This window comes from Triturus cristatus, chromosome 6 (genome assembly GCF_964204655.1).
Source record: "Triturus cristatus chromosome 6, aTriCri1.1, whole genome shotgun sequence".
NCBI lineage: Eukaryota > Metazoa > Chordata > Amphibia > Caudata > Salamandridae > Triturus > Triturus cristatus.
In genome coordinates this window covers 1,843,744,688-1,843,767,223 of record NC_140589.1, presented here as the reverse complement: position 1 = coordinate 1,843,767,223, position 22,536 = coordinate 1,843,744,688, and the positions used below count along the sequence as shown (strand labels likewise).

General features: G+C 42.6%; 1 protein-coding gene across 1 annotated transcript in view; it reads right to left on the bottom strand.

Moving 5' to 3' along the window:
* NRBP1 (nuclear receptor binding protein 1) overlaps nt 1–22,536 on the bottom strand; it is a 435,736-nt gene that overhangs the window by 364,090 nt on the left and 49,110 nt on the right. Inside the window, exons 3-4 of the mRNA XM_085613305.1 lie at nt 5,511–5,633; nt 1,338–1,439 (exon numbers count right to left, since the gene is read on the bottom strand). Coding sequence (XP_085469431.1) covers nt 1,338–1,439; nt 5,511–5,633 — 225 coding nt within the window. The remainder of the gene's footprint in view (nt 1–1,337; nt 1,440–5,510; nt 5,634–22,536) is intronic.

Sequence of the window (22,536 nt, the reverse complement as noted above, 5' to 3'; positions counted from 1 at the left end):
CTGCTAAGGGAATTTCCTTCCATAGGATAACATTGGTAATTTGATCAGAAAAAGTCAACTTTTAAAATAGCAAAATATTGCTTAAAAATCACAACAGTAACTAAAAAGTATTTACTCTTGTTTCCAAGAACTGTCCCAGGGCTGAATTTAGGATCCAGTCCTGGAGTTAGAAAAGTAATCAATTGCATATCTTAAAATTCCCATTGAGCTCAATGTATTATTGTGTTTGAAATTGTGTTACCTATTGCAACAAACTGTAACTATTGCATTCCAAGTCAATTGTCCTTTGCAAAGTATTTAACTAAAGCATCTCATTCTGAGAAAGTATATTTTGAAACCTCTTGTTGGTTCTAAAATAAAACAACCATATATTTTTATATACAAACCATTGGCCTAGAGTTCAGTTCTTGAGTGTGTGAAACCATTTGCTGACTGAGTGTGTACAACAAACGCTTTACACTGTCCTCTGATACTGCCTTACTGCTCAACCAAGCTACCACTTTAGAGTGTAAGGTTATATCTAACTTTGGCCTCTGCCAAACCTCTGGGGACTGTGGACCTTGTACACACTGTACCTATTTGGGAACAGTATATATAGAGCCACTTTCCTACACTGATATATTTAATGCTTGAAAATAGATATCTCTAGCTATACTTTATGTACAGACTACGTTTTGGTGTCTAGATATATGAAACTCAGCTCTATTTTTAGAAATTGGTGTTGGCTTTCTCTAGAGTTGTGTTAACTACTATCGTCCATGTTGGGGATGCAAAAGCTCAACGCACGTTCTCTAAGTAGCCTGTCTGCTATGCGCTACTCTACTAGGACTGAGAGATGGTCTACAAAGACAGACCCTGGGGTCCATCTCTGTGTACTGTGCTAGTATTGCATGGTAAGGCACCTCCGCCATACCACATAATACTTCCACCTTGCAAAAGCCCCAAGCATCAAAAAAGGTTTCAGCACTTGGGTGGAAAAATCTCAGCAGCTGGTTTATCCTTCAAAGGGTGAGCTGGACGGTTGTATATAGGCTGTGGTACCAAGAGATGGTCAGGTTTATTGTGGATTATCAATTATAGAACAGGCTCCTCCAGGGGGGGGGGTGGGTTGGGGGTAGAGCACCACCAAGTCCTTTGAGTTTTAAGTTGTTGCTCGTAGTACTCTAACGGATTAGTCAAAGTTATGGCTAGGCATGGTGAGGTACCTAATCCCAGGTTGTTGCCTAGCTGTCATGGGTTGAAGGGTTAACACATTAGCACTGAGCTCAGAAAACTGCACAAGTAGTTCAACAGATAGCAAAAAAAATAGTCACACAGTGGCCAAATTGGTCTCTTACCCTGGCTTTGTTTTCTTTCACGTCTGCCCAATACTTGTGAAATTTAACAATATTGAGGTGCTCCAGCTGGGTGAGATTGTCAAACACCGCTCTCACTTTCTCCTATAAAAAGTGGTGGAAAGAACATCATGAAAGAATGAGAATACTGATATGGTTTGCATGGCTGACAGAAAGCAACTACCTCTCAAAGACTACCCAGACACCCTTCCCCGCCCCTTGAGTTTACTGTGTGTAACACTGATTCTACAGTCAAAGTATCCTCAGAACTGTTCAACTGGAGGTGGGGAAAAAAACATTGACAAGAAATGAACTGTAACAAAACTTTGGAACCTGTGCAACCACTTCCTGGATTAATGTATTCAAGGAAATGGCTTTCATACAAGGAGGCTGAATCACATAAATAGGACTACTAAGCAGCTGTAAGGCCTGATAGCGCTACTGATAGCACTACTGATAGAACTACTGATAGAACTACTGATAAACTGTCCAGCACTTAGCTTTTCAATGTCCTAAAGAAGCAATGCTTTAAAAACGTTCCAATGATTGTCAGAAAAATCGCAAGACTTTGCTCTGAACAACTACACATGTGCATATAGCACCATAGTCACATTTACAAAATTAAAGAGTGCATCCATCTATCGAGCGAGCTATCGAGCGTGCTATCTAGATAGATTTATCTTTTTGTACTTTGATTATGCAAAAACATAAGCAGGTTAATCCTTTGGGGAGATGCAAATAAAATATTTTAATGAAGGCGCCTCAGCATAAAATGTTTTAGGAACACTGACTTTAGGTAGAGTATTTTCAGAGGCGGTTGTGTGGTTATCATTTGCTATTCTGAAAAAGGGTTTCATGAAGAGCATTTAGCTGGATAGTGCTCTCATTACGCAATTCAAGATATTCTAGAACAGACGTCACTGGACTACAAAGTCTAGCTGCCTCAGTTTGCTCAGTTTGAACTGGAACAAACTTTATATGCTTCACTGGACTTAAATTTTAACAGCGCACAGATGTTGTACCTCTACTAAGGCAAAGTCAAAACTATTCATGGTGCATATACTTTTATCGACTGTGACAAATATCAGATACATGTTCCCGAACTCATTGGAATAAATATTTCATTCAAGGGTTTCTAACTCTTGAGAGACTCTACTCACAATTGACGAGATAACATAGTAATGTGCAGGCGATGAACAATCTTTGATTTCAGGGCTTGCCCAAACAGTGGCATGAATATGAATCATGTACCTCTAGCTCAATACTAGCTCCTTTTCTTTTTATCATCCTCCCCTTTTCACTTAATTTTTCCAAGGTCATTTCGATCTAGGACTTGCAGAATAGTAAAATATAATTAAAATATACACCAAGACCCTCCAACTTGGGTATAAATAGCATTATTGAATATTTAAGTACCCTTTCTCTGTGAGAAATCTGAGACGCATCTGTGCTCTGGCATAAATCTGAAATTGTAAGTCATACTGTTCAATCGTGTGCATCACGAGACGCCTACATAATACATAGGAGAGCTGATGAGACAGATCCCAGAGATAACCAGTACATTATTTTCAGGATGATATGGTACACTCCTTTCCCAAAAGGATAACTGCAGTTTTAGACACCGGATCAGACTGAACTTTACTCACACAAACATTTCCTGGGAGATATCAATTAACTGGACTAGTCAAATATTTCAGCTGTGAAGTGGGATGAGGAGAATGAGGAAGGTGCCTACTGATTATTAATTATCCCCTTCACTGCCATACAGAAACATACATCAATAATGGAACCCAAAATGACCTACAAGTCATGGCAAAAGTCACAAATGTGAAGTGCAGTGCATCTCCAATCTTTGTACAAGGCTTGGAGAACCACTGGAGAATGTAACCAGCACACGCATGTGCAGACAACCTAGAAGGCAAGGGCTTAAAGTGTATCCCATTTGTAAAGGAGTGTTAGAATAATCATGAAGAAGGCTGGAAGCGTTTTCAGCACTTGTGCTCTCACTGTGACATACTGCAATGTATGCACAGTTCTGTGCAGCTCCAGCATACTAGGAATTGGCTCACCCCATGTAAGAGGCTAGACTATTACTCTTTACCAGGTAGCCAAGACACTGTGGGTCCTGGAAGGGTCCAGTTTAGTACTAACATCACTGATAAAATACAAATTGAAAAGGGAATGTATATTACAATTAAAAAACGGTCATAATGGATCATAGAAAATGCAGGTAAATAGGTAGTATGGCTAGTTCTTCAACCACCACATCTAATATTCCCCGAAGAGCGCACGCAAGGGCTTTGCCTAGGAAACGATTAAATGTTATTCTCCATACATGCTAAAGTGGAGCAAAGCTACATGGCTGTTACCGTTCAGAATTCACAAGACATGCCTTACCCCTAAAAATATCAGTTTTTTAAAAATTCAATTTTGTTATGTAGTCGCACTTTTTTGTGGGGGAACAAAACTGTTGAAAAGGCTACAAAAGAGTAAATGTAGAGGTTGATGAAATATGCCCTCTACTCTTGAGCCATCTAGTTTCAGGGTCTTTAAATGACTACAAACCGCTTTAAACTCTCCAGAGGAAAAGCATGTAACAAAACTGCTTAGCAATGCTTAGATGAAAACTTACCCACATTGTAAAATCTGTTAAAAGAATATGTGATGGACCAAGTAAGGTTGTATACCTTGTAATTTGCGCCCCAGGATTTTGCTTAGTCTGGGCTCAGACCTGCTTAACCTGTCTGTAGCTATCCATGCTGGAGACAGTACTCTAGAAACTGATGAAGGGCAAAGTGTCTTAAGGCTTAATGAGCAGCTGGGCAAGAATCTTCATCGTACCAGCATATGCCAAACAAAGAGGCAATGTAGTCCCAGTGTTTTGGATTAGCTAAAATAAATGCAATTTGCTTTGAATTGTGTGCCTGGTAAACAAGTAACTCCATAGCTGGTTGGTTGATATGTTTATTTATAAAAAGCAGTGTTAACAAGACATTGGTCTATTGGCACAGAGGACAACCAGAAGTGCACTACGGAGATGAAGAATGGCTTAGCGTGAGCTACCTGAAGAACATCCCGAGGAATTTCCTAGAAGATAGATGTTGGATGCAGTGTCAATGACGATTGGTCCACATCTTAGATCCTAGAAATCCAAAGTATTTTGGCCCGCAGCAAGCTGTTTTAATCCTTTGCTGCTGTAAAAGCAACAGATTTTCCAATGTAAATAGAAGCAGGTTAAACCTACATGTTTACAAATGTAATACTGACCAAAATATGACCTATAGGAAGAGGGCACAGTTTTCTACATAATGAACTTCTACCAAAGTTATACTTGGAAAATTATGGTACCTCTTGAAAAACAACGCTAATCAACCTCATAGATTAATACCACAATCATAGAAATATTTTGATTGCTTGTCCATTGTCTTCATTTGATAGTGTTTACACATTCACAAACAATCAGCTGTTTCCTCAGTTTAGGGTTAATCAGTGCTTGGGCAGCCTGTATTAGTATACTTCAACTACTCATTGAAAAAAAAGTGTTTAATCAACCAAATAAAGCACGACAGTGCTATCTGAATCTGTCTCCCACTCAGTTTAAGGCACCAATTGCCCATACTGCAAATAAAATATGCAGGCTAGATATTAAATGAGCACTAGGCATCACAAGGAAGGATATGGTTCCCCCCAAAATGTACAAAGTATGAACTTTGGTTGGTAGACATGCTGCTGGAGCTGGGCACTTTCAAGCTGAACATCAGACATCTGCCAGGCCTGTGCTATCAAAGAGATTGGCTCCAGCACCTTTCTCACAAGTATGCAGCCATCCTGGGCTCTGGAAGACTAGCAACAGATTGGTTATCGATTCCCAGGTCCATTGTCATGTCACTGTAGTTATATTTATCCTGGTTTGGGTCTTTGTCCATCTTTATGAGCAGGGCACTGCAGTAACTGTTAGCTTGCGTTTCATGCCGATGTAAAAATAAAGCTGGCTGGATCGTCAAGGTCTTGTGGAAAAATCTTCAAAATCTTGCATGCTATGTACTTCTAGAACTAACAAGCCAGCACCTGGAAAACCATGGGTTTATGAACAGCTTAAAACCTCTCAACAGTGTCCAGCTTGGAGTCATTTCCCACACGCAGTCACAGCACAATCATGGACTTTAAATCACCCACCTCCTGCATCTTGAAGTTCTTGCGCTCTGAGAACTGGACCTCGTTCCAAACCACCTCCACTCCCTCCTCCGTGTCCATAGCTAAGTAGGCGCTGTCAATGCCTGGAACATTGCGCTGGTTTACCTGAAAGAGAAGGGACCAGACATGAGCCTCACACATGCCATGGTAGTTCACCGATTAGGAGACACAAGCAACTTCCACCCACATCACGCTCAAGACCTATGCAAAAATAATATTCTTGCACAGTGCAGAAAGATGGTGAAATAAGTCATGCCTCAAAGAAGATTCTCTATGGAAACCAAATTAAATCACTTGCCAATGATAGCAAATGAAGATTCACACAGCAGACACAAGTGTATAAGTACAAGAGAATTCCTGTAGAAAAAAAAGAGCAATTTTATCAGTGTGTGTTAAAAATATTCATAAAAGACACTTAAAGAAAATTAACTGTTTGCTTCACAACTCAAATGGGTAATATAAGGCGGCATAGGGCGACTATTGAGAGGCAAATACACTAGCATAATTTTGAAGAACTGCTAAAGATTCCATATCAGAGATTGAGGACACTGAAAGGTCGAATAATTTACGTCTTAATTTTTAAAGTCATTTTTCTTACATTTCGTACTGGACATAAGGTCCAGTAGGAAATATCAGAAAAGAAGACTGGGAATTAATAAAGTTATCTGAAGTAGGGGTAACGTAATAGGTGACAGCTAGAGTATTAACATCTTGCAGTGATGGATAATGTCGTACTTGCCTCCCAGATTACTCCATGAAGGTTTCAAATGATTGTGGGAACATAACTTGGTAAAAACATCAATGCTACTTTCAGGGGTGGCAGCTTAAAATATTAAATTCTATGTTTAACAAAACAAAGGCAGAAAGAATAGCAATCAACATGGACCTGGAATTACAAAATTAGGGAAAGGGAAATTCTTTCAAAGAAAACCTGCAACAGTTTATGAACCACATCTTGCCACAGAATTTCACAAATTCCTATGCACTGCACAGAGGATATTTCTTATATCGAAGGCTCTAATTTTTCTGTTTTTACAGACAACCACAAGCGGAGAGCAATGTGTATCCTCTCTGTAGTTATTTTTAAAAGTAGAAGTAAGATAGAATATTGGACTTTTTGTGAGTGACTCCATGTAGTCCTTCGTGAATTCCAGGCCATAAACTGAGCAGAAAGAATGGGAAGTTCAAAAACACAGAATGAGATTTCCTGAAATACGGGAATATGTCAACATATAGTTGTAGTACAATGCTGATATTTATCTGCAGGTGCAATGTTTTATTAAGTTTTTGGTGCTTAATTTGCTAAAACACTACAGATAAAGTAAGAGTGTGCGTTTATCTGTTAAATAAAAGTGAAAATATACTATTTTACAACTTCATTTAGCCTCAAATCACAGAATAAAAATGGACAAATGTTAATAAGGCCAACCTATATATTTGGATAAATATAGGTGAAAATGTTAAACACAAAATAACCTTAAAACCGGGAGCCCACTTAAGACATCACACGCGCAGACAAATAACCGGTCTTGTTAAAAAAACATGGTGTGCAACAGCTTCACTATCAGACAGCTAGCCTCCTACATTGAGCCATCCACAGAGGATTTACTTCAACTATCAATAACCAAGCAGTCTCATGCTCTGCTACTGTCTCATCTATGGCGATTTAAACATTAATTGTAGATCAGAAAATTGGGAAACAGCGACTCAGTGTGCATTTTCATCTCAACCAGCAGATAAAAATGTATTGAAAACCACTGGCCTTTTGAAACCCTTAAAGCTGCATGCCAGGCTTTCAAGGTATAACAGCATCATCAAATATCTTCACCAGCTTTCCTAACAAGCTACTGACTGAACCCTTTCAATCAGGATGGTTTCCTTCAAGTTTCTGGATGGGAATCACTCCAAAATGGGTTACAGCAGTATGTAGCAGTCTGTATACAACCCCAGTAACTAAAGGAATCAGAATAGAGAGCTGCTCCCGATTTAACGGAGGCCAACCTGCGACCCAACAGCAGATCTGGAAACCGGTGTTTAAGTGTCAGCCACTGGATTCCACCATCCTCCCAGGTCAGCTTTACACCCTGTATTCATTTCTGGATATTCATCACGTCAACAAACCCTACTACTCCCATCAGGTCTTACCATTCAGTAACACCTCTATGACTCAATAGTCAACAATCCAACCATGTACAGTGACACGCAGCTGTCCTCAAAGGAGCCACTCCCCGATATAACAGTAGATTTTGTAAACAAACGTCTTGAGGCCCAATCATTTTCTCTAGTCTCTCAGCATCAATAAGTGTCACAATCAAAATTAGGGTATCATAATCGTCCAAGAAAAAGGAATATATATATTTCTTTTAAACATAGAAAATGCTTTTTTTCACCCAATTTCAAACCATTTCTAATAATCTCAGTAAATAACAATTTGCCATTTAAATAAATAAGCAGAGAATGGAGGCTCTTCTCTCGAAAAAAAATATAAAACAATTTACAGAGTAACACTCCAAGCAACTTATAACCTTGTAAGTGCAAATGTCAGTGAAGATGCAATATTTCGTCAACAACAACAAAAAATGGTTCCATTGCAACACAAGGGACTATTTAAATTTCAAAACTACTATCAATCACACTTTTTGCCACATTTTATCATGTATGTCACATGGATTCTAAACAATAAGCCTTTTATCAAACTGCAGTACATAAAGCGAGGGCATTTTATGTTAAGAGACCTCAATTCAAACATAAAAATATACAGCCACCACTTTACCAAACAGTAATAATCAAAGTTCCTTGCCTAATCAAAGTTTCTTGTATAAATGAAACCAGCTGTACACAACACGCATTGTCCAAGGATGCTAGCCTAGCTTCAATGCAGAAACATAAGTAAATACTGGATATACTGTTCATAACAGAAAATTGGCTGCGCCCGGACTCAGACCTTGAGTTAGGGCCGACTTGTCCACTTGGATACAAAGCTTTCCATAAGCCTAGGAAATGTGGTAGAGGAGGTGGGGTTGGGGTAATTTTCAAATGGAATATCACCTCAATGGATATTGATGAGGTGGAGGATTCAGAATTATTGGGATTCTCTTTGAAGGACCACGAAGGACATTTATTGACCGGAATGGCATGCTATAGACCCCCAGGTTTAGTCATCAGCAGCAAGCACTCATTCATGTCTTCAGCAATATGGCGCTTACTCATGCGAGACTGATAATCTTAGGGGACTTCAATCTGTGGCATAATGGAAGCTTAGATACTGCCTTTAATAACCTTCTCTAATCTTGTGAGAATTTAAACATGCAACAGTGGGTAACCGACCCAACACATAGGGGAGGACACGCATTGGATTTGATTTTATCTGCGGAAACTGTTATAGGCTTAGAGGACGTTTTGCCTGTAGACTGGTCTGATAGCTATTTGGTAAAATTTCTGGCATTTATACCTAGACGCAATATCTCCACCACTAGTAAAAGTAAACATTGGTAGGAAAAAGGACTGGAAGGGACTCTTGGAAAAAGCAAAACACTCTTCCATCTGCCCAAAGCTAGGTCCTCTAGACTTAAACAGGTGGATGAAAACTACACAATGTTTTGTGACCAAATAAGTAATATGTTAGACCAGGTTGCCCCTCTGAAAAATCTCAAAAAACCTTGTCGGCAGTCTGCCCCGTGGTATAATGAAAGTTTAAAAAAACTTTAAAAAGGGCTGCAGGTAAGCAGAGCGGAGATAGAGGAGACAACATACAGAGGAGGATAAAGTTTCCCTAAGAAAAGTCAGGAATAACTATAAAAAAAGAAATTACTATGACTAAAGCCAATTATTATGCAGATATTATATTGAAGGCCACCAATAAAACAGAGTGTTTTCAAAATAGTAAAAGACCTTTCCAATCCAGACTGCACAAGAAGTAAGATCATTGCCACACAGGAGCTATGTGATAAGTTAGCAGTCTTCTTTGTGGAAAAAATTAATAATATCATTGATGGCCTCAGATCATATGAGACAGATGAAGTTGAAGACCCTGATAGCACTCACAAAGGCTCACCACCACCGCCTCAGAAGGAGATAGGTTTAGATAGAGAACGATCAGCTATTCTGGATCATTTTGATATCCCTTCAGAAGAGGAATTTATTAAGCTAGATTTAAGCATCTCCTCAGGCTCCCCAATGGATCCGCTACCCCATAAAATCTGGAAAGAACTAAAGACAGAATTCTTCCCGCCGCTTCGGCAAATTTGCAAACAATCTTTAAGCAGCGGATCTGTACCGGTTTGCTGGAAACAAGCAATTGTGACACTGCTGCTGAAGAAAGCCAGCTTCGATCCCCTGAATCCAAAAAACTATAGACCAATCTCACTTCTACCATACCCTGTGAAGATTATAGAGCGTCTGGTCAGTAAATGACTCAAACTTCTTGTAATGTAATAACAAACTAGAGTATGTACAATTTGGTTTCAGGCCAGGACGTGCAACGGAAACAGCTCTGGTGACTGTCCTTGATGAACTTCGAATGCGAGTAGACAAGGGACAACAAGTCATACTGATCCTATTAGATCTGTCTGCCGCATTCGATACGGTTAACCACAAAAGCACCCTGAAGAAACTGAGTGATGTGGGGGTAGAGAGTATGGTACTACAGTGGTTTCAATCTTATCTGGCAAACAGACAACAGGCAGTGGCTTTTCCTCTGATCGATCAGATTTCGTCAGTATCCAGCATGGTGTTCCACAGGGCTCAGCAGTTAGCCCGATTTTGTTTAACATCTACATGAGTCCCCTGATCGCTATTACTAAATCACACAAGGTCAGCTTGGTGAACTATGCGGATGACACGCAGCTCATCTTGTCGCTGGAAGGGGACCAAGCAACATTCCTGGATAACTTCCACGCATGTATGCAGGATACTGCACGCTGGCTTAAAGAGAACTCTTCAATTTAATGGAGAGAAAACCAAGATGGTCTGTTGTGCACCTAAGAAAGTCCCATGTCCACTTCCGATAAACTTTTGGCCAATGTCAGCGGACAAGTCACCAACACCCTCCAAAGCGGAATGTTATCTGGGAGTAGTAATTGATGGCAGACTGAGCCTAGAATCTCAAGTTAACAAAATGGCTGGAACTAGTCTCTCCCTCATTAGGGTGTTAGGAAAGATCCTCCCAATGCTGCCAGACGCAACTAGGGCACAAGTAGTTAGAAGCGTGATCTTGAGTCGGCTGGACTACTGCAGTGCCTTATTGCTGGAGGCCCCTAAGTATCTCATTGAGAGACTGCAGAGATGTCAGACAATGGGGGCCAAGTTAGCCCTTAAGAAACCACGTAGATCATCAGCATCCCTGGCTCATAGGGAACTTCACTGGCTCCCCATGATGTAGAGAATTCAGTTTAAGTCACTGTGTGTAGTCTTTAAGGCCATTAATGGTATGGGGCCTAAACCATTGCAGCAAAAGTTTAACTGGTAGGCCCCTAACAGAAATCTGCGCTCGTCCTTAGCTAAACTAATAACAGTACCCAAGTTTAAAAGGACTAAACTTGGAGGTAGAGCCTTCAACGTGGCAGCCACCCGAATATGGAATACACTACCTTATGGCCTTAGACAGGAGATCTCTTGCAGCTTAGGAAGAAATTAAAGACCTGGATCTTTCCCACAGTTACTGTATAATGTTTTCTATCAGCTAGGCATTTTAATGCATTCTCCGTGTACGGTTAGACTAGGGTACTTGGTGCCAGGATGCCTGTTGGGTGATAGCGAGCTTTATAAGTCTGAATAACATTAACATTAAATGGCAGGACATTTAAGCCAGACCTACTGACTCTGCTAAAACGAGTTTTACCCCTGTGGTACACCCTACTTGGCTACTATTGCAAAGCTTCTCTCTCCAATCTGCCTTTGTCCAGGTCGGTTTCGCCCAACACGTCCAGTGCCCATGACTAAATTAGTTTAACCCCTTCGCAGCTAGGCCTTTCACCCCTGTGCTAAGCCTTTTTTTGGCTATTTGGGGTAGTTTGCACTTAGGCCCCTGTAACTTTTTGACCACATAAGGTATCCACGCAAAATTTGCGTCCTTTTCTTCCAACACCATAGGGATTTTAAAGGTACCCAGGGGTAGGTTGAGTCCCCTGGAGGGGACCCAGAAATTAGCAAAAATACAGTCAAATTTAGTTTTTATGTGGAAAATGGGAAAAAATGGCTGCAGATGAAAGTCTGTTTTTTCCCCTGCAAATAATATCAACAAAGGGTTTGTGGTGCTGAAATCCCCATCTTCACATCTTCGCGGTACTGACAGACTTTTGTCAGAAAACCAAAAAAATGTTTACAAAGTTTTGGCATTTTACTGGGAAATAGCCTATTTTTGTACTTTCAACCTCCTTCCAGTTAATGGTAAAAAGGGGTATGAAAGCAATTGATGGATCCTGGAAAGCTATACATTTCTGAAAAGTAGACAAAACTCTGAAGTCACAAAGGGGTAATTTTCTATAAGGTTTTATCATAGAAACTAACAGTTGAAAACAGGACTTGTAAATGAGTTTTAAAAAAAACGCCAATTGTGCCAACGTTTTCACCTGTAAATTCTTCAAAGTATGACAGATTTTTTAAAGCAATATACCGTTAGATCCGCTGGACCCTTCTGGTTGTGGGGACAATAGGACTTATAGGTTCACCAAGAACCCGAGAGCCAATAACTGAGCAGCGTCTTGCAATGATTTTTTATTGTGTACCGGGTATATAGCAATTAATTTGGGAAAATATAAACAGGTAAAAATCGGTATGAAAGACACCTATGTATGTCTGAAATATGAACAAAATACAGAGTTTAGAAACAGTAGCTATTTGCACATCTCCGAAATTGTGGGTACCCATACCAGCATTTGAATTATATGACATTATTCAAAGTGACTTCTTTTTTACACATTGTCTTACATTTTGAAGGCAGAAATACATTGAAAGTCAATAGGTAATAACAGTTGCTCTACAATTCTGTGCTCCCCTAAGTCTCCCGATAAAAATGGTACCTCACTTGTGTGGGTAGGCCTAGTGCCCTCAACAGGAAAGACCCAAAACTTAACGTGGACACACCACATTTTCACAGTGAAAACTAGCTCTTTTTTTGAAAAGTGCCTAGCTGTAGATTTTGAACCCTAGCTCCGACGGCACCTAGGACAATCTAGCAAACCTATAAATTGTTTAAAACTAGAAACCCAGGGGGAATCCTGGATGGGGTGACTTGTCTGGCTCTCACCAGGTTCGGTTACCTAGAATCCCTTGCAAACCTCAAACTTTGTAAAATAAAAAATAAACATTTTCCTCACGTTTCTGTGATGGACAATTCTGGAATCTGCGTGGATCCACAAATGGTACCTCAGTCATGTAGGTGGGTCAAGTACCCGCAACAGGAAAGGGCTCAAAACATATTGAGAAGAAATCAAAATTACCTATCACAAACCAACCTGCTTTTGCAAGGGGGGTCACCTGGATTTTTGGCCCCGGGCTCGGCGGCCATCTTGGGAAATCTTCCCCAACCTCCCGAGGCCAATTTAAAAAAAAGGAAATCCCTCTCCTGTCTGTAGCAGCGGGATTTAGTGCCCCTGTTCTCATGACGGAACGGTTCCATCATGAGCACAGGAGCACTGGTGCTCATGACGGAACCATTCTGTCATGAGCACCTAAAGCGTTATGAATGTGCTGTATTAGGTCAGTCATAACTCCAAGTGACTAGCATGGGAATAGATATATGTGTGTGTGGAAGCAAAGAAATGTTCAGTAATACTGGTGGATGTTGGGTAGGTCAGGTGACAGTTGCATTGTCAAGCTAGACCTAAAAAAAAAATCCATGTAAGTTAATAACTGCGACCTTCGCTCATCTGTGCTGTCAGAGGGGGAAAAAAACAAATGATCTAGTTATCTAAGGCACATTAAAAACATTGCAATGTCATGTTTGTCTCCCTGAAAGTTCAAGTCTATGTAGCTGAATAAAGACAATGATCACATCTGCGTTGAGGGCAAGTACTTTTTTGAGAAAGCACACAACTTCTGCTCAATCAAAACATGTACTTCTGACTTCCAGCATGTGAGTGCAGAATTATCTGGCGAACGCTGCGCTATTGGGCCAGACCAGTATTCATTACAATGCCAATAGCCTAACTCTCGTATACCGAACACGTAGGTTTTCTATATATCTGCAGTGATAGGGATCTCACACCTGTATCTACAGAGATAGTGATCTCACACCTATATCTACAGAGATAGTGATCTCACACCTATATCTACAGAGATAGTGATCTCACACCTATATCTACAGAGATAGTGATCTCACACCTATATCTACAGAGATAGTGATCTCACACCTATATCTACAGAGATAGTGATCTCACACCTATATCTACAGAGATAGTGATCTCACACCTATACCTACAGAGATAGTGATCTCACACCTATACCTACAGAGATAGTGATCTCACACCTATACCTACAGAGATAGTGATCTCACACCTATACCTACAGAGATAGTGATCTCACACCTATACCTACAGAGATAGTGATCTCACACCTACACCTACAGAGATAGTGATCTCACACCTACACCTACAGAGATAGTGATCTCACACCTACACCTACAGAGATAGTGATCTCACACCTACACCTACAGAGATAGTGATCTCACACCTATACCTACAGAGATAGTGATCTCACACCTATATCTACAGAGATAGTGATCTCACACCTATATCTACAGAGATAGTGATCTCACACCTATATCTACAGAGATAGTGATATCACACCTATACCTACAGAGATAGTGATCTCACACCTATACCTACAGAGATAGTGATCTCACACCTATACCTACAGAGATAGTGATCTCACACCTATACCTACAGAGATAGTGATCTCACACCTATACCTACAGAGATAGTGATCTCACACCTACACCTACAGAGATAGTGATCTCACACCTACACCTACAGAGATAGTGATCTCACACCTACACCTACAGAGATAGTGATCTCACACCTACACCTACAGAGATAGTGATCTCACACCTATACCTACAGAGATAGTGATCTCACACCTATACCTACAGAGATAGTGATCTCACACCTATACCTACAGAGATAGTGATCTCACACCTATACCTACAGAGATAGTGATCTCACACCTATACCTACAGAGATAGTGATCTCACACCTATACCTACAGAGATAGTGATCTCACACCTATATCTACAGAGCTAGTGATCTCACACCTATACCTGCAGTGATGGTGATCTCACACCTATACCTGCAGTGATGGTGATCTCACCTATCTGCAGTGATGGTGATCTCACCTATCTGCAGTGATGGTGATCTCACCTATCTGCAGTGATGGTGATCTCACCTATCTGCAGGGATGGGGATCTCACCTATCTGCAGGGATGGTGATCTCACCTATCTGCATGGATAGAGATTTCACACCTATATCTGCAGAGATCATGATCTCACACCTATATCTGAAGTAATATCTGCAGTGATGGTGATCTCACACCTATATCTGAAGTAATATCTGCAGTGATGGTGACCTCACACCTATATCTGAAGTAATATCTGCAGTGATGGTGATCTCACACCTATATCTAGAGATAGTGAAACAATTAGTTCCCTGAGCAAACTGAATATATCAGGACCTTCAATTTGAAATCATGGAAATAATTCGAAGATCACAGATTAATATGTTAATAGATAAATGCTTTGTCCAATCTGCATCTTCTTATTGAGGTCTCTTGAAGTCACGGCTTTGGCATTGATTCTCAGGAGACTTGTTTAAATAGTAAACACCTTAATGTTCAATAAGAATTCGAGTCCATATTTGACTTTTATAGACCAAAGTGTTTATTTCCGATTCATCGGGTCATAAAGGAACAGCTTTCATACGATAAAACAGAAGCCAACACGTGTTTCGTCTAAGGATGATATTCCATAAGACTTCATCAGGGCCTAGTTTCAAAATATTAATGGCGTCAACCAGACATAACCATAAAGGTGGCCGCAATTGTATCAGCCAACCCAACTAGATAGTATGTATCAAAAAACTTCTGTTGCCTCGTCTGCGATAAAGGAAAGTCGGACAGCATGGTGACTGTTGACGGCGCAAGTAGGAATGAGATAGTGACCTCACACCTATATCTAGAGATAGTGACCTCACACCTATATCTACAGAGATAGAGATCTCACACCTATATCTGAAGTAATATCTGCAGTGATGGTGATCTCACACCTATATCTGGAGTAATAGCTGCAGTGGTGATCACACCTATATCTGGAGTGATTGTGATCTCACACCTATATCTGAAGTAATATCTGGAGTGATTGTGATCTCACACCTATATCTGAAGTAATATCTGCAGTGATAGTGATCTCACACCCATATCTGCAGTAACAGTGATCTGACACCTATATCTGCAGTAATAGTGATCTGACACCTATATCTGCAGTAATAGTGATCTCCACACCTATATCTGCAGTAATAGTGATCTCCACACCTATATCTGAAGTAATGGTGATATCACACCTATAGCTGCACAGTGATCGTGATCTCACACATCTGCAGTGATGATGATCTCCCACCTTTTTACAGTTAGCACAACACTACAGCAAGGCCAGGCGAAAGGAGCCCCTTGGGCGTGAGGGGGCGTCTTGAGACCTCAATAAACAAAGGAAGGCTGGACTCTGGTGTTGAGCATTGACTAGTTGAAGGGAGCCTCGGCGGCTGGCGGGGGGGGGGGGGGGGGGGGGGGGGTGGAAAGAGTTGGTATATGTATATCAGAAATATGTTTAAACATTAGATTTAGGGTGAGGAAAAATACAGTAGCGTGAACTTTTTATTTCGGTGTAGACTGCGCGCGGTGCTGTTTTGTAATGTCGTCACTGGCAGACAATCACATTTAGAGGAAAAAAAACAGACTTCGGAAACATGATCCGTCACTACACGCCTCCTTTAGATAAGAAATTCCCTCACGACAGCCGTTAAGCAAACGATCCAGTCCGGCTGGGCCATCCCAAAAGGGGACAGGCCGGTAACAAAGAAGCCTCATTTTCAATCGGAGGCCACCGTTTAGCATCAACGATGATGCCAGCCAATGAAAAGGATAGGCGGGGCTTCAAGTACCCTTAGGATATCTCCTCTACCACAATATGTCTTGCAGAGCGAGCAGTAGTTGGGGAGCAGCGCACTACAATTGGCTTACTTTACCAATCAGTTGTAGTTGATGATATAGGTGCTGCAGTGTTATGCTCGCTGTCTATCGGGCATTTAAGCAGAGCGAGCAGCACATGCGCGCTGCAATGCTAGACGAGACCTAAAAAGTCAGCGTCTAGAACAGGCCAGGCCAGTCCAGTCCAGTCCCAGCCTGAGACAGGAACTTTTTTTTTTTTTTTTTTTTTTTTTTTAAATCGATTGAGGTGTATGAAGGGCTCCGTTGACTAGGTATGTACTGACTGCGCCTACATTTCCTATGTGAAAGCCACAGTCTGCCATAATGGAGCGTAGCCAGTATGAAATGAGAGCATGTTCAATAGGATCATGAAAACAACAAAGACAGCAATCAATTGTACTGCCACAGCAAACATCAAAAAGCCAACATAGAAGACTGATCATCAAATCCTCATATTGATAGAATAAACCGTAAGAGTCGAGATGTATGTATGGCCCGATGTGCATGATGGATAGGTCAGTCAAATAAGACCTTGGAGGTGGGGCTACTGTTTTCATTAATAATAAATGGTTTGATAACTAGATTCATGGAAACCATCCAGCAAAGCCCATGGGAGGGTCAGTTTGAGGTTATCTTTTTATAGAAGAGAATTCTTAGAAGGCACACCTTTTTACGGTGTAGAATGGTGATGCTAGATACTTGTAAGCACGGTTTACTTTGTGTCAGCGCCATAAAAAGCTTAGGCTTGAAGTAAGAAATGGAGCTGTAGCTGTAATTTGAATCTCAAAGATTAATTTCTCTTTGGACTTCTAAGCATTTAAAAAAAAAAAAAAAAAAAAAAAATACTACAAAAGCAGAAATTCCAATATATTAGGCATACACGGAGGGATGTGCTATTAGTCTTAGCAGAACTGTAGGTTTAAGATGTGTAGAGATGGGTTTCGCTTTTAATTATACTAAAGTCCCTGATGGAAATCTCCACAAAACAGGTTATTAGCAAAAACATGAACAGAAATGAACTCATAACAAAGCATGAATGTACTGATAATTGTTTTTTGAACTGTAAACTCCGATTCGTACTTGCTTATATCTTTCTACGGTATTGATGTGTGTGAGAAGTTTAGGAATATTTAGTTAAAATAAATCTATTAAACTAAAAAGAGTCCTGAAGTTCAGCTGAGCGGATTAAAGAGAGAAGAATCAGAACGGAGTACAGACATACGTCTAGGGGCTACATTGAATATTTTGCTGTCCTATCTGCAGTAATTAGATTTCAGAATTTTCACTCAACAGGCCTACTGTAAATGGGTTGCAACCACCATCAAGTACCCTTTTACAACCCAAACTAGTCGATTTTACTTTAAAGCAGCTGGATGAATCAATCAGTTGTCCTTCAATACACTAGTGTGCAGACCATGTTTTAAGCTGACGTTCATAGGATTCAAAAGGTTTTCTGAAAAGAATAGCCAAACAGTGTTAAACACGCAGATAAGCCCTGTGGACAGAAGTCGGACTCATTTTATCTATGCCTCACAGCATTGGTGAGAAGGCAGCCGAACGTGTGCATGTTTGCTTTGTTCACCCTAAATTGGCAGGATATGCCCAGACGTGGATCTCTTGCTCACTTTGCCACTGGATTCAAGCTAGCCTGGCTTACATGGGGTGTTAGCCCGAAACCGGTCTCAGGACGCTTGTTTCCGGTCCAGGGAAGACATGGCTGGCAGTTCGGGCTGAATTGTTCCCATGAGGCACAGGGTCAAGACTCATTTGCATATAGCTGTGTCTGAACTGGGGTGGCAAAGTGAACTTAAGAATGATGATGGATTCCACCCAGATCTGTGACTGGGGGCGAGTGTTTGAAAAGTTTCAGCACTCCGTCCATCATCTCCTTGTGTTTGCAAGTGCCGACGACCCCAGTAGGTAAATCAAGCACTAGTAGAAGGAACGTGAGGAAGGAACCAAATCTAGCAAGCTCATGTACACTTCTGCAGAGAATTTGGAGCTTCATGTGGAAGCAAAACTGGTGGGTCTGTGGCAATGGACATTAATATATAACTAAGGAAACAGCACATTTTAATTTATGTGACTATTAAGAACTCATTAGTTCAGATTTGCTAAGCACTACTTCATGTATCTGACGTTTCAGAGTCATGACACTACAGGACGACAACTGGGGTAATGTGAATTCAAGAGAATTTAAGGTATGATGGGTGCCCGGAAGTTCCAGAAGTGCTACACCGAAAAGGAATCTTCGCTCTTCTGGAGCCAAGCTGATCACAGTGCCAGCCACCAAAAAAGCCACTTGGGGAGGTCGGAGCTTCGTACTCGGGGCAGCCAAAGCCTAGAATGTCCTCCCCGACTATCTCAGACATTCCACGGACTTAATATCTTTCAGAAAGAGTCTGAACACATGGCTTTTTGACAAATAGTCCTGTTTAAGTTATGACAAATTCATCCTTCCATTACGTCTGCTGTTTTAGGTAATGGAAAGGTAATAGCGTCAGGACACCCCCCCACCCTCCCTCCCACCCCCCTGGTAACCGCGCGCTATATAGACTACCATAACATAACTTGGGCTCTCAGTTGAATTCAGTTTATGCACATTATGAACGTAACAGTCTTGGTGCACATATGAGTGTAAACGTGGCTGCAGACGCTCACTTAGGATTAGTTGAAGATAAGGACTTCCAGTATCTTTGGAAGGGCAGAAGGTTAGGGATTTTCATACTTGGTTTGTAAAGAGCGGGTTCTCAGTTGAGTGTCAGTCTCCACAAAACACAACTACAAAGAGGGGTGAACAGAAGCAGAACATTCAGAGCTGTGCATAAGTATTGACCCAATATGGCGTGTGGGCGCATCACCCAATGGGAGGACAGCAATAAACTGCGCACTAGACACTGGCTTTCACCTGCCGCCCCGCCCAGATTTAACGTGAAGCTTCGGCAGAGCAGAACCTGGGATCCAGGAAGCCACAGTGCGACTGCAGTTCAGTCCCCACAAGGACTCCGCGTTCACAGGACAGGTCAGGCAGAATGAATGGGGGAAGAGGGACACGCTGGAGAAGGCTTCATTTTTCCATAAAACAGAGCACGGTTTTCCCCATGAAGGCCATGCTCAGTAGAATGCCAGGGTTTTTTGTTATTTAAATCAGCAAATACAGGAGGGTTTCAATAATGTGGGACGGATGAGACGTTCAAAAGGGACGCCAAGCAGCTAGACATTCATTTGGAAAGCGTTCAGCAAATGTAAGAAACCCGTGTTGGAGCATAGTCATGACACACTGTGGGCCCCGACCCGAGTTTTGGAGGGTCAATAAAGGTGCATTTAAATCCTGTTTTTATCTTTTTACATTTGCTGCGCTTCAAAGACTGCGGTCAAATGTCAGGTGATGTCGTCTGATACTGTTTTTTTATTTACATGGGGAATGTGGTTTACAAACTCATCTCACTTTGCCGTCGGTCACAAAATTGTCTTTACTTTTCTTTCTCAAACTTGCTGGGGTACAGGTGTTTATAAAGGAAAAGTAGTAGCATGTCCTTTGTAAAAACAAAACGTAAATGTCTGCAAGTGAGATGTATACATTCTGCAATTAGTAAAGCAAAATCGAAGCCCATTTTTTGGGGTAACTTACGTGTGACAGAAACAAACAAATCAAGACACTTTATTGGTGACTCACAAATTAGAAATATTTACTGGAAGCCGATGTCCACACATTATCACTTGCGCACAATGTAGTTTTATCAGTAAAACTGGTTGTCTGCGCCGAATTGCTCAGTAGGGGCACCTGTCAATCATCCAGTGGGGGGCACCAGGGCCCTCAGAGGAGACTAACCACTGACACCACACTGGTTACTGTGCGAGGGATGCCCAGGCCGGCCTCAGCACACCACTGCCTTAGAGCTGCCGAGCTAAACGGATTACAATATGCATTATCACTCTGTTCTGCGATTAAAACGCACTTTGCAACCCTGGCTGCAGCCCCCTCCTGCTCAGTGTGACCATGTAAGCACTGCCCACTGCCCTCGTCTCCAGCCCGTGCCCGAGGAAATGCCCATGAGCACTCCCCATGTAACCACTGCGCACTGCCCTCGTCTGCAGCCCGCCACCCGTGCCTGAGGCAATGACCAGGGGCCGATCTGGCTCATATGAACAAGTAACCACTGCCCCCGTCTCCAGCCGAGACCCCCCAGTAGCACAGACCGGCAGGCGCGGCGACGGGCAGCAGGACCAGAAGAAGGGCGGCTGGATGCGATGCATGGAGCCGGCAGGGAAGGCAGGGGCGGATGCGGCGGGTGGGCCCCGTCTGTGGAGAGCACAGCGGTGACTTCACATCTTGGCATCCCCCGAGCTCCTCACCGCCGGAAACGTGAGACAGACGAACAGAGGGGGCACTCTAGGAGCACACACCGACCCCATTCCTTGTGCAGGGCAGGGTCGAGGGATGGGGTGGGCCGGCCGGCCGGCCATGTACCCGGACAGAGTCACCGGCTGCCAGGACGGTGCAGGGACTAAAGGGCGATTTCAAACATAAAAGATCCACCGGGAGATGGCGTGCTGCCACACACTGGAAGAGACAAACATGACAAAATCAGACGAGGCCACGCGAGGCAGGAGAACCCGAACACTGCGCGCAAGTAGACAAGTAGCACAGGAAGACTCTGCACACCCCATAGTGGCCAGCGCGCCCCCCGCGACTTACAGTATACACGGGACACCTAAAGCAGATGTAGAAAGGGAGGGAAGGGCACACGAGCCGCAAGAAGAACCCCCACCTTCAAGAGGTAATCACCGGCGTGCTGAGGAGCTACACCCCCCCCCAGACAAGGGGCACACGGGGTACTCACTACTCGCTCTCAGAGCCCAAGTAAAAAGAAACACTCACACGGTACACACAGGTAACTCGCTCTACGGCAACTGGATAGAACACACACGAGGCACACAGGGTACTCGCTCTCAGACCACAACTGGGCAGAACACTCACACGGTACACACAGGGTACTCACTCTAAAACAGCTACACACACAAGACGCACACAGGGTATGCGCTCTCAGACCACAAATAGACAGAACACCCACAAGGAACACAAAGGGTACTCACGCTACTCATTCTCAGACCACAAGAGGACAGGCCCCCCCACTCAAGGTGCACACAGGGTAATCACTCTACTCGCTCTCAGACCACGAGTGGAGAGGAACCCTACAAGGTGCAAATGGGGTACCCGCTCTCAGAACAGAAGTGGAGGGGAACACCCACAAGTTGCACACAGACCACAAGTGGACAGAACCCCCACAAGGAACACACAGGGTACTCACTCTACTCACTCTCAGGCCACAAGTGGACAAGAGCCCCCACCGCTCAAGGTGCACATGGAGTACTCACTCTCAGACCACAACAGGACAGGACCCTGCTCAAGGTGCACACAGGGTACTCACTCTACTCGCTCTCAGACCACGAGTGGAGAGGAACCCTACAAGGTGCAAATGGGGTACTCGCTCTCAGAACAGAAGTGGAGGGGAACACCCACAAGTTGCACACAGACCACAAGTGGACAGAACCCCCACAAGGAACACAGGGTACTCACTACTCGTTCTCAGACCACAACTGGGCAGAACACACGCAAGTTGCACATGGGGTACTCACTCTACTGACTCTCAGGCCACAAGTGGACAAGAGCCCCCACCGCTCAAGGTGCACACAGGGTACTCACTCCACTCGCTCTCAGACCACGAGTGGAGAGGAACCCTACAAGGTGCAAATGGGGTACTCGCTCTCAGAACAGAAGTGGAGGGGAACACCCACAAGTTGCACACAGAC